This window comes from Chenopodium album, chromosome 1 (genome assembly GCF_948465745.1).
Source record: "Chenopodium album chromosome 1, dcCheAlbu1.1, whole genome shotgun sequence".
NCBI lineage: Eukaryota > Viridiplantae > Streptophyta > Magnoliopsida > Caryophyllales > Amaranthaceae > Chenopodium > Chenopodium album.
Window position 1 is genome coordinate 87,765,052 of NC_137834.1, and position 12,225 is coordinate 87,777,276.

At 32.2% G+C, this 12,225-nt stretch overlaps 2 protein-coding genes across 3 annotated transcripts; one reads left to right on the forward strand and one right to left on the reverse strand.

Annotated features, from left to right (window-relative positions):
• The first annotated feature begins 739 nt into the window (after positions 1 to 739).
• Positions 740 to 5,723, forward strand: LOC145625039 (uncharacterized). The gene is made up of 7 exons (XM_081678124.1): positions 740 to 1,017; positions 1,896 to 1,942; positions 3,070 to 3,178; positions 3,277 to 3,475; positions 4,489 to 4,618; positions 4,918 to 5,094; positions 5,191 to 5,723. The coding sequence occupies exons 1-7, from the start codon at positions 789 to 791 to the stop codon at positions 5,347 to 5,349; spliced, it is 1,050 nt and encodes a 349-aa protein (XP_081534250.1). The 5' UTR covers positions 740 to 788; the 3' UTR covers positions 5,350 to 5,723.
• A 1,538-nt stretch (positions 5,724 to 7,261) lies between these two features.
• Positions 7,262 to 11,760, reverse strand: LOC145625047 (uncharacterized). Of its 2 annotated transcripts, none has more exons than XM_081678129.1 (6): positions 11,308 to 11,760; positions 11,077 to 11,153; positions 10,780 to 10,816; positions 9,717 to 9,915; positions 8,890 to 9,313; positions 7,262 to 7,742 (listed from the first exon to the last, which is right to left on the reverse strand). In XM_081678129.1, the coding sequence occupies exons 1-6, from the start codon at positions 11,453 to 11,455 to the stop codon at positions 7,389 to 7,391; spliced, it is 1,239 nt and encodes a 412-aa protein (XP_081534255.1). In that variant the 5' UTR covers positions 11,456 to 11,760; the 3' UTR covers positions 7,262 to 7,388. The 2 variants fall into 2 exon arrangements, with proteins under 2 accessions (XP_081534255.1, XP_081534259.1); XM_081678133.1 differs by having other exon boundaries at positions 7,263 to 7,742; positions 9,717 to 9,912.
• Positions 11,761 to 12,225: the final 465 nt, after the last annotated feature.

Sequence of the window (12,225 nt, forward strand, 5' to 3'; positions counted from 1 at the left end):
TGTAGACCGGGTCTATTCTAGTCTTAATATAAAACGAAATACAAATTATAGCTCAAAAGTTCTTATAAATTGTAAATTACAGCCTGATTCAACCTTTTTTTATCAATTTACGTACTTAAAAATATTCAGTTAAGATTTTATGGGTCATTTTAGCTCTTAAGGGTACAAATTGAGCTCAGAATTAACAAAAAAATAAAATAACGTATATGTCCCGTTTTGCGTTACAAAAATGTATTGATTTGTTGACATCTATTCCACTTACATTATTTTTGTGCTAATTCCGGGCTCAATTCGGTTCTTTAAGAGCTAAAATGACCCTAAAACCTTAATTGAATATTTTTCGACACGTAAACCGATGAAAAAATAGAATCGGGCTGCAATTAACAATTTCTACGAACTTTGCAATTTTTTTTAAATAGCTGCAATTGCAAATTACTAAATTTTAAATGAATGCAATTTGCAAATTTTCCTAAATATAAAAGATCAAATTACATCAAGCTCCATTAAGAATATGATTTCATAAACAAGGATATACGGAGTAACATTTTCCGTTTTCTCAAAAGAAAATGATGTAAATTAGATTAAATCTGCAAATGATTAAACTTAAGTTGCACAATTACAGAAATATTCAAGTTTATCTCTAAGATAAACGTAACTTACGCTTGACGGACACTTTCCTACCTCCGTTACATCGTCAAATTGTTGCAAATAATAAGTAATGGAGTAAACTTCATAAACACAGCGCTTTGCCGCTTTGTCCAAAACAAAATAGAGACGACGTCAGAATCATGGCGGAAGTCGAAGACTCAAAGCAAGCAGTAGGGCAAGAAGAGCAGCAGCAGCAGCAGATGAAGCAGCAGGAAGTAAAAGAAGCACATGAAAATGGAGAAATTAAAGAGGAAATGAAGCCATGGGAGCAACACTCTGCTGTCATATGTATTCCTCGCTTTGATTACAACGCTCCTTCTTCTCTCCTCCTAAATTCTCATTCTGGGTTTCTCATTACTTGCCCTATTAGTAAGTTATAATTCACCCTTTTCTATCTCCTTCTTCCCACTTTAATGGGTTGTTCAATTATATGCTATATTTTGTTTCTTGGTCAATTGGGGTCTTGGGTTTTTGTTTAATTTGATTTTTATTGATTAGTTACAGCTTTCTTTATCTAATTTTAAATTGTGATGGGTGAAATTAGGATAAAATTATGATTCAACAAGTTAAAATTGGTTGCTAGGGTTTAATATATTGTTGGGTTATGATCGATTGTTCAATGTTGAAATTACAATGATGGAAAGTTTGTTTCTTTCCTGTATGAGTTTTTGGATTATTTATGTAGCTTAGGTTAATGTTGATGCCAGTAAATTGTTATTGAGATATTTATGTATAAAAAGCTCAACTCTTTTTAATGAAGGAGCTTTATTGACTGCAAAAATGTATGATTCTATGGATAGGAAAGCAATTCATGAAATATCGGACCCTATCTTGTGGTTTTGTATCCCTAGACCTTAATTTTGTTGAGGGTGTCAGCTCTTTGAGAGACAATGTGAGGATAGTGGTTTGGTTTTGGCCTAAGCATCCAATATGATAATAGGAATACCTAGTTATATTTGTTCTATGAGAAGAGAAACATAATTGTTGGCTGGGAAATTTCGTTGATAGTTTAAGGATGAACTGTGCGCCTGTTTATGTGTAACTGTCTTAAAAATCGGTTCATTAGAAAAGATGTTATTTGGGTGAATCATGCAGTGTTTAAGCTCCACAAGACAGCATTGGCTTTATACTAATCTATTGGCTGAACAAACTTTTATTCAAAATGCCAGTCACGGATTATATTGTGAAATAATTTTTCCCCTGTATTTGAGATGAACTTGGCTCTTAAAAAACTTCTTGCTTTACAGAGAGGGAGAAGAGTGCAACAAAAGAAGCTATATCTATTCTTGGAAAGGTATTTTCTTGAAAATCTTCACATAGTTAACGTCCGTTCTTTGTTTATTTGATTTCACTTAGTTGTACATGCTGCAAAAAAAAATTTTCTCACTAAATTCTGTATGAAGCTGCCTATCAAATCAAGGATGTATGGCAAAATACCTTGTTAAGTTGTTAGTCTTTGATGATGTTGGGCTTAGATTAAAAAAGCCTCATTGCGATTGCAGCAATTGTATCATAAGTTGGTGCTCATGTGACTACTCAATTTTGTCTTAGGTGAGAATGCTGAGAACTTGGTTTAACCTTTTTAGAGTATTCATATTATGTATCATGTTAGAGAAGCTCAAAGACATTGGAATGCCATTAATGTGACAAACTTTAGTCTGTTGTTCTTTTAGTAATCTAATCCCCAAGTACTTCGTAATATTTGCTTACTTACAGTAAATTAATATTAGCATGTAGATTGAGTCAAATTGGTAAGGCGGTAAAGTTATCGGTGAAAATTCAAAGTTATGTACTTGTGTGTGTTTTCGAGATTACAGTATGTCTTGTATCCCAAAAAAGACAAGAAAATTGCCCAATTTGCTATTAGTAATACATTTTTACTTAAGCTTAGTGGTCCAAATTCAACCCCATCATGTAGTGAGACTACAATCTACGATATTTTTAGTCTGAGATTCTATCATTCTCCTGTAGTTTGAAACTTACAGGAGGCACTTCGACAGCCTAGAAACATTATCTGAAATGTTATGGAAATTAAAGGAATTAGAGGGTCTAGATTTCTTGAAATTCTTGGAAAGCACTACCTAAAAGTATTCACTATATAAAAGCTGCAAATTTATTGTCATATCTACTTCAAAGACAAATAACAGCTCCGTTGTAATTTGCTACAGGTTAATTTAGGTGTGTATATTTTCAAAGCCCTTTCCTGGGGTATTAAGAAAACAAGTGAGTTGGATCATGAGTGGCCTAGAAGGGTGATAATGGTTGTTTGCTATTATTAATGGCATGATGCAGATGAAAAATTATTTAATTGGTTGTATCAACAAAGATCATCTTCTTTTTCCTTATGTCCAATCTATTTCCTAGTGACTGTCAATGCTGTTGGAATACTCACGGTTGAAGGTCAATGGGATGGTTTTGCAGTATATTGAATACAGTGGTAGTGACTGCTCTAGAGAGTCTGATTCCAGTGAAGATGTTAAAAGAAGGAAAGTTGACGAGGTGGAGGGAGGCTCTGCTGTAGCTATCACTAGTAAGATACTAAAATTTGGTTTCTCAATCCTCAGGATCAATTACAAAACTGAGTTTAGCATTGGTTTAACTATTTGTAATTTCTATATATCTGTATAGGTGAATTGTCAAAAGATGATTCTCAATCTTTTAGAGTGACGAATGATTCTGCAAAACAAACTCCTAGTCTTATGCTCGTAAAGGTGACAAGAAGTGGCTTGGTTCTTTTTACATTCCCCAAAGGCAGTTCTTTTGATCCGGTCAGCATAGTCACCCAATTAAATCAATCCTTAGAATCAGGAGAGTTAAAACGACCACTGTAAGTACTTGCTATTTTTGGCGTTATATTACGCAATAGTTTTCCAATGGGTAACTTATCCAATTTATTTTGTTGCTTTGTTTAGCGCCAATTACCCGTTTATATATTTAATCATTTCAGTATTTGCTCCAAACGGTCAATAATGAAGTTTTTAGGCCTGGGTATGTCATATTCTTGTGCATTTTGTCTCTATCCAAGAAAGATTATGGCCAACAAGAATAATGTAGAAAATCAGATGGGTTCGGTGGGAAAATGTTTGAAAATCTCGAGATACAAGAATTGGGGTTAGACCACATCAGAAGTTATCTGTCTGAGGCAAAGGCTATAAGTCAAACTTAAAAGTTGCCCTCTAGATGCCGTTGGAAGTAGTTGACATAATATTGGAGGGAAGAACCCTGATCAGAAGCATCTTCCAGGGATGTACAAGGTGTATATTGGCCATGTTAAGGTTAACAATAACTTGGGAAAGCCTCAGGGTCTCAGGGATTGTCTTAGACTCTAAGAACCAGCTTTCTATTTGTTACCGCACCCAAGATTGACCACCTAGGCAAATGTAGCAAGTGTTAGTTAAGTTTGAGGAGGAGTCTCTTAGGGGTCTACGCATCTTATAGGATCACCAGAGTCCATAATGGCTGTTTTGATCATAGATGACTGCAGATCCACAATTATCTCATAAAACCCCAATGGCTTATGGTTGTTTGAGCTTTTTTTGAAGTTTGGTAGAAACCGCTGATTAATATATTTCAGGGGAAGTGTTATTGATTACCCTAAGTCCCTAACATCTAAGGATTTGTGTATGAGGAAACCTAATGTTGGGATTATATGTGCATATATGATGTCAATTGTGTAGAATTAGTTTTCAGCTCTCCAATTGCATTACTTAAACTACTCTTTTCACTCTGCACTCTACTGTTGGCTTCATTTTAAACCAGTGTCAAATACTATGCACAGTTATATATTTCCCTAATAATCATCTATTAAGCAAGTGTAGTGACTGTAGTCCCTCTCTGCAGCTGGTGCCATCGAATTTTCCCTATTCAAGCTACTTGTATGTTGAATGAAAAGGAAGTCAGTACTACCGTGTCAAATCTCGTTCTAAAGTACGTCAATGACAAAAGTTATAGATCTTCAACACCCCTAAAGGTGAGCATACTTAAATTTTAGCTTTGCGGTCGAGTATTGCAGTGAATTCTATCCAAAGGAGACTTTCCTTTACATGCCAATCTTTGGTATCTGACCAAAAAAAATTCTCTGTTTTCTTTTCTGTATGGAGGCCAAGGCACCACTTGTATCTTGCAAATTGGCTTCCTAACTATGTTAGCTGTTACATTGTCTCTTTTGGTCTTCTTCCTCCTACCCCATATATGTAAAAAATACAATATGCAGTCATAGAATGATTTCTGTTTGATCTTGATGCACCACCTTTACTTTGTTATCTTTAGTTTGCAGTTAGCTATAGTAGAAGAGGAATTGAGGAGACAGAGATGAAAACTGCAAATGATAAAGTTAGCGAGCCTAATCTTTGTGTATTGCTTGATCGAAATAAGTGCTTCTCCATTGTAGCGAGTGCTGTAAAAGGGGTTGTATCAGATTCAACCGTGGACCTTAAATCCCCAGAGGTTGTTAGCTCTCAATTCAATTTATGAACCGTTGTCAACTTGTCATGCCATAAAAAGTATATGTTTTGACGTTTAATTTGTGTTTATGTTTTGCAGCTTTGTATTTTCATTGAGCTTCTTCCATTGTCTGGGGTGCCAAATGGCTCACTGATTGTTGCCGTTTCAGTCCTTTCTGGAGACCTTGTCAGCACCAAACCACGGCTTTGTGTTAAATCCTTGGTCCTTGATCCTAAAGCTAAAACAAAAGCGTCTTAAACTAGGCTTGAACATCCAAGTCTTCAGAGAAGGGTTTGTCACAGAAATTTTGCAAGTAAAATTGGCTGCCAACCAAAGTGTGATCAGAGTATGAGTTTAAAGTTAAGTTTTTTCGTTGTCTTTCTTTTGATATTTTTGCTCCTTGATAGAAAATTTTTTAGTAGTCCAAGTTTACAGAATTACAGTAGAGAATCTGAGGGTGAGAGCCTATACTGTACCTCCCATAAGGGCCATAACGTCATGCTTTGGCTGGCATAACGGTATTATATTTGCCTAGCCCAATTATATTATCTAGCTGTTAGGTAGGTTGATTTATCTGATGAAGTTGATTAATGAAACTTCTTGTATGTTCATAGTATGAAGCTTTTACCTAATCTTCTTGTCTTTTGGATACATATAAAGTTAATGTAGATTTTTCTTGTGTGAAATTACAATGTTGAAAAGACACTTATTTCTTCTTTTTTGGTGTTAGGGATTGGGGTGACGCATGTCACAAATTCCCAACTTAATGTCGAATTCTTATATGAAGGTTGGGACAATATGAAAACAAATGTTGATTTCCGAATAAAGTACTAACAAGGAAGAAAGCAACATACTAATGAACTAACCATACTAATCATTTATAATATCTTATTTTAAAAGATTAATGGCTAATATATAAGTTTACGTGGCTAATCTACAACCAGCTCAAATAATTTGACTTCACTACAATCTACAATAGTGTTAACATTGATTGTATCAATACCAAAGCAGTGGTTACAGTTGTAAATCATTAAAAATTTAAAGGTGAAGTTTAATTGTTGTGTTGTATTATTGTTGAAATAGTTTTACAATGTTTGATAAGCTGGTCCAAGGTACAAAAAAATGTTCTATTTTGAATTCACTACCTACTACTGTATTTATGTGTGAATGTGTCTAATTTGTCATTGTCTTTGTCTAATTGTCTATGCTATCTACTTATCTAGCAAAGGTACTTTGGAATTGGAAGATATTCTTTCCTATAATGAACTTTTTTATACACTTTTTATAATTTGGAATATCTCTACAAAAATCAATATATTAGTCATGTATAATGTGTATGCACGCTACAATTATTTAAATTTATTTTGTTGTTACCCTTGGAACTTGTACGCATGTTTGAACTTGTTTTGTTTTAAGAAAGTTGAGAACACACCTTATTTTAAAGGGGATTTCATTCTATAAACAATTTGGTAATTGAAGTAATTAACCGATTCTTCAAACTTATACGTAGTAAGTTATAAAGTGGTTCATCATTCAATCCTCCCCTTGTTCAACACTTCAACATGGGATAACAGTGCTCTTGTAAAAAAAACATGGGATAAGTGGATAACAGTTTCTTTCGTATGTTTGTTAATGGGTTTTCAACAAACGTAGTATAAGGCTTAGTTGGAGGCCATTACAATTTGGAACCCTACAAACTCTATTGTGCGACCTTATTTCTTCTAAAGGTATTTTGTAAATCTTCCTTTTTTTAGGTAAGAAGAATATTAGGTTGAGTATAAAGGTGTCAAAAATTAGCTCGATCCGAAAAATAAAAAAAATAAAAAAAAAAAATTCAGATTTCGAATTATATGGATATAAATGTATAACCATTTAACATGACTCAAATTTAAAAGATCTCATCCAACCCTTTACCGAACTTGACCTGCATTACCAAATTGACACCTCTAAATCCGCCCAATGATGGTGGAGAATGTTGTTTAATTGCCTTTTTGGAATATTGTAATATTGTACAACGTGATAGTTTGTGGACTGTTTTTAGGATCCAACAATCCTAATTAGTGATTACCATACTCTAATCATGCAGTACGTGATTTATAGAAGGTACTCCTTACGAATAATTAAATTTGGTTTACTTTAATATCAATTAATAGATATAATAAGACCAGTACTCCAACTAGTTTATGACTTGATTTAATCAACTAAAATTTCATTAATTTTTTTACAAATGCATAATACTATGATAGTATTAAAGAACCTGATTGCCTGCCTAAAATAAAAGGAATTAACTAATCTAATTAGCTACCACAAAGTGAGATAGATAAATCAAGATTAAGAGACTGTTGGTGATTATCCCAAGCAATAGAAGAAGAAGAGTATGAACTAATTGCCTGATCACTAATTTCACTAACATTAGTCGACGAAACGTTGCTGCTCCGTTGGATTAACAATGGCGGCGAGGCCACCCTTTGTAAGGAGAGAGACAAGGATATTCCATGCTCGTTGTCTCTTTTTTCGATTGCTAGCTCTTCATCATCGTCGTTTTCTTTGTATTCATCTTTGGTTTGTTTCATAGTAGAGAAGAATGCATCTGAGTTGTGAAAGTAATGAGCTTGATTTTGGTCTGATACTTGTTCATATGCCATTGCTTCCTGTAATAATTTAAACGTGAGACGATTAAACAATTCTACACACAAAATATATTATGCATTAAAGGATCAATGACATAACGACAGGAGAGTGAGGGAGGGGAGCTTTAACCACTTAAGCTATCTCTATGTTTATATCGACTTGAGATTTTAAATAGGTGTATAAGTTCCGCTAAATTTTTTAAATCCGAAAGAACATTAATCAGTTGTATAAATATTGAACATATAGCTTAATAATTACCAAGCATTAAACTAGCTAGCTAACTACCATTATCAGAAAATTATTGTCCTTTACTCTATACAGTCTATAGTCTAAAACAAGTTAATAATGCACAATGACTTTCAAACTCATTTAAAGAGTGACTGCCAATTTCAGCATAGTATATAAATATAATGGACCACTATGAAAATAATGGAAATTATTCTGCCTCAGAATATCTGTACCAAAAAACTAGAATATGTTGATTTTCTTTTTTAAAAAATAATGGCTAAAATATCTGTCACCAATAAATGTTTTCTTCTTCCAAATTCGTCACTTATTTTGGTCATTTTTCAGTACCAACAATTCCTCCAATTTAGACACAAGAATAGTAATCATGTTCCATTTTCTATATACATGCATTACAATACAACATATAAACATGTGAATTATCACTTATTTATGCTATTACTAGTACTATTATTTGATAAGGTACATAATAATTAATTAAACTGTTGTTATTATCTATATATCCATTTATCCACAATTTTTAGTCCTTCACACATTATAAATTTGACCACAATGTAGTCTTCTTGTTGAATATTTGACCACATATATATGACTAATCATTGCATATAACCAACAAATAATTACTAACAAGCTCATTTACATGGTGCTAATATCTTGAAGCTAAGGGTCTATTTGTACAGCTTATATTATCTTATCAAATAGGTTCATACGAGTACCGGTCAAAATAAGATATGACAACATACATTCTAACACTCTCATGTATAATTTCTAAAAAGTTCTAATTAGTTCGGATAAGTTAATTTCAAACAGTTAGCATATCTTATAGTTATAACAATAAATATTGTCTCCGTTTCACATGACTTGAATATAATATCGACGTGACAACTAATTCTGAACAGATAATGAAGATGAGAAGTATACCTGCAGCTTTAAGAAGTGGGATTGATCAGGTTGGACTGCAAGAAGATGATGAAAATTGAAAACATGATCCTGAGGAGGCAGAGGCAGTGTAGACAGCAAAGAGGAGAAACCAGGGTGTTGGGTCTGATGCTGCTGCCATCTGATAATATTCAGACTACTCTCTTCCAATAATCCACCACTTTCTAATTCTTCTTCTTCCTCATTATTATTATTTTTATTTTTATTTTTACTGTCATCTTTTAGCATAATTCCTCTTCTTTTTGTCTCACCCTTTGAATTATTATAAATTGACTCCAGCTGACTTTTGTAATCATCAACCAAGCAGTACATTTTTGGATCTTTTCTCACTCCCTCTCTTTGGCTGCTTTCCATTTTCTCTCTCTTCATCATCATACTACTTGTACAACTTTCTTCCATCCTTGCCCTTTTCAAATTTCAATTTTTTTCATCACCCATAAAAACAAATGAAACAAAACAACAATCAATTTATGAAAAAAAAGGGGAAAAAAAAAACTACATATTGGTTCATTATTGTGCAAGCTTAAGTTTAAAACGAGTAATACTACTAACTTCGTCTCTAAAAGTTCTTTCTTTATAAACGGTAATTGTTTGACAAAAAAAAAGTCAAAACAAGAAGAATTGATTTTAGGACTTTTAATATTTAAATTCATCCACACTCCCCTAAGAGTAAAACAATCATCGAAAACACGCAGATTTTTAAAATTATAGGAGTGTTAAAATCAATTTTGGCGCGTATAATTTAAAGATGGTCTATATATATGTAATCTACAATGGGAGTAAAGAAAATGGTTGTTGATTGCTAGTACCTTTTAGAAGGGGGAAAAGCAGCAGAAATTGTAGATTGAAGATCTTGAATAACATTATGATTATTAGTAATATTTGGAGAAGATAAATGTAACCCCACATCATCTTTTTCATCCTTCAAAACATAATTAGTAGTACTTGCAATGTTATTATGATGATTCTCAAAAGCTTGTTTCCTTTGCTGTGTGAAGCTCTTGTCTGCTAAAAGCAAATTATACACCAAAAAGATGTTACACAAAAATATTAAAAATTTAATTTATAGAATAAAAAAATATAACTACTCCCTCCGTCCCTAAATTATATTCCTCTTTCTCTATATTATGTGAGTAATAAATACCTAATACTTAAAAGAGGAATGTAATTTAGGGACGGAGGGAGTACTACACAACATAAGAACAAAAAGTTACTGGGTAAATATGGTAATTATAATTTTCAAAATTTTGTTCTTTATTGTATTTCCAATGTTATTTTTCTGATTCAGAAAGCATTATAATTGTTTGTACAGTAGTACAACAATAAAGTTTAATTGGGAAATTTATTTATGTACTTTATTTTCCCATTAAAATGTTAAAATCAGAAGATTTGGGAATTAATGTGAATATTTTCTGTTTTAGTCAATTTAAACAATAAATGAAGTGAGACATCAAAAATCACTAAAAATGATATGATATGGTAACCCATAATCTTTGATTTTCAGCTGAGTGAAACACCCCATTTGGGGAACCAACCTAGAATTTTAAAGCTAGCTATAATATTTTGCTTTTATTACTTTCACAAGATTTTTAATACAAGACCTATTAATATATATGACAAATTGACAACTCCATCAATTTAAAGATTTCTGTGTTTTTCTATTACATGTTTAATTACTCACCTATCCGAGTTGAGTTCGAATCGTGTCGTCATATTAATTAACAGTTTTATTATAGTAGCTAACAACTATTAATTTCGGACAGACGGAGTAAAGTTTGGAAGTAATAATTAGAATAATAGCAGATTCATCAATATTCATGGTAGTTGAACAAAAATTTTAAATAAAGATTAATACTGTACATAATTACATACCTTGTCTTGTGTGATCAATCTTCATGCTTCTATACATCTGTTGACATTTAAAGAAAAAAAGATTTAACCAACAATTAGTGCATATTATAAATAAATTAGTCTTAACAATGAGTGTGAAACCTTAGACCACAAGTCACCAATTTTTTTAAAAAAGAACCTAGATTATGATTATTTTTTTAAAAAAGGAACGAGGATTATTATGATTAAAATAATTGATAATAAAAAATTAAAAAAAAAAAAAAAAAAAAAAAGGTAAGTATTCTAGAAGAAAGAAAATGGAGGTAGAGAAAAACAAACCTGGAGATGACTTTTCACATGAGAAATAGTAAGCCCTCTTACATCCATTAACTGAAGAACAAGCTTTGGTGTTGCCTCTGAAATTTCAAAAACCCAAAACAATTATACTAATATTAGTAGTAATAATATCAGCTCGCTCGGATAACCATAATATCCGAGTAAGAGGTTCAGATATACGCAACCTTATCTCATCATCGAAACAACAAGAAAGGAAAAAAATAAAAAACTTACTGTCTTGACCACCAAGGCGTTCGATAGCATGAACAAAGCAGCGGTGTAGCTCAGGAGTCCAGCGTAAGCGAGGAACTTTGGATCTAACATATTGTCTAACTCCATTATTGCTAGAATTACTATTACTATTTTTAATACAAACTTCCATAATATAAATACTCTAATAATATAATTTGAGTTTATTGTAATTCATTTGAGGGGATGAAAGAAGGGTTGACTAGAAGAATGTTTAAATATAGGAGGATTGGAGGTGAAAGGAAGAAGAAGATCACGAGAAAATAAGGAAGAGAGAGAAAGAAGAAATTCCTTTGGTTGGGCTGAAGTGGCGCTGTTAGAAAACCTGCAAACATGGAAAATTCTCATCACGAGCTTCTGATCCTCTTTAAATCATTACTCTACTTACATTCTCTCTCTCAACCTCCCTTTTTTACTTTTTTTTTTTTTATTTTTTATTTTAGTATATTATTAATAATATGGGTTAGAATATTGTTTATTAAAGGATTATTAATTATTAAGATTGACTTGGTCATTTAATTTTGTTACAAAGTTTATTATGCTCAATCCGTATTTGGGTATTTGATTCCCTTGTACTTTTAAAAGGTATTCCGTATTAAGAAAAATGTCATTGTTAGAAATATGGAATTTTCAATAGTGACGTTTTTAATGTGCATTTTATGCATCACATTTTGATTTTTTTATACTTGTATAATTTTTCTTCCTAATTAACTTAATCTTATGTAGTCTAATTAACTCCCACCGTTTTTAAATACTTGCTCTATTCTTCTATACGCGGAATTAAAGAAATTTTTTTTGAGAAAATAATAAAATATGGATGGAGGTAATAGGGTAATAAAAATTGTAAAAAGCAAAATTAATTGAGAGAATTAGAGGAGAGGGGAAATGAAATTAATAAGATAT

Bases quoted from the DNA above. Each gene is read 5' to 3' on its own strand.
- LOC145625039 (XM_081678124.1), top strand. From the start codon at position 789: ATGGCGGAAGTCGAAGACTCAAAGCAAGCAGTAGGGCAAGAAGAGCAG. The intron at 1,018-1,895 runs GTAAGTTATAAT...CTTGCTTTACAG, and splicing joins TCTCATTACTTGCCCTATTA to AGAGGGAGAAGAGTGCAACA. The intron at 5,095-5,190 runs GTTGTTAGCTCT...TATGTTTTGCAG, and splicing joins TGGACCTTAAATCCCCAGAG to CTTTGTATTTTCATTGAGCT.
- LOC145625047 (XM_081678129.1), bottom strand. From the start codon at position 11,455: ATGGAAGTTTGTATTAAAAATAGTAATAGTAATTCTAGCAATAATGGA. The intron at 10,817-11,076 runs GTTTGTTTTTCT...AAATGTCAACAG, and splicing joins ATGTGAAAAGTCATCTCCAG to ATGTATAGAAGCATGAAGAT. The intron at 9,916-10,779 runs GTATGTAATTAT...ATTTGCTTTTAG, and splicing joins GATTGATCACACAAGACAAG to CAGACAAGAGCTTCACACAG.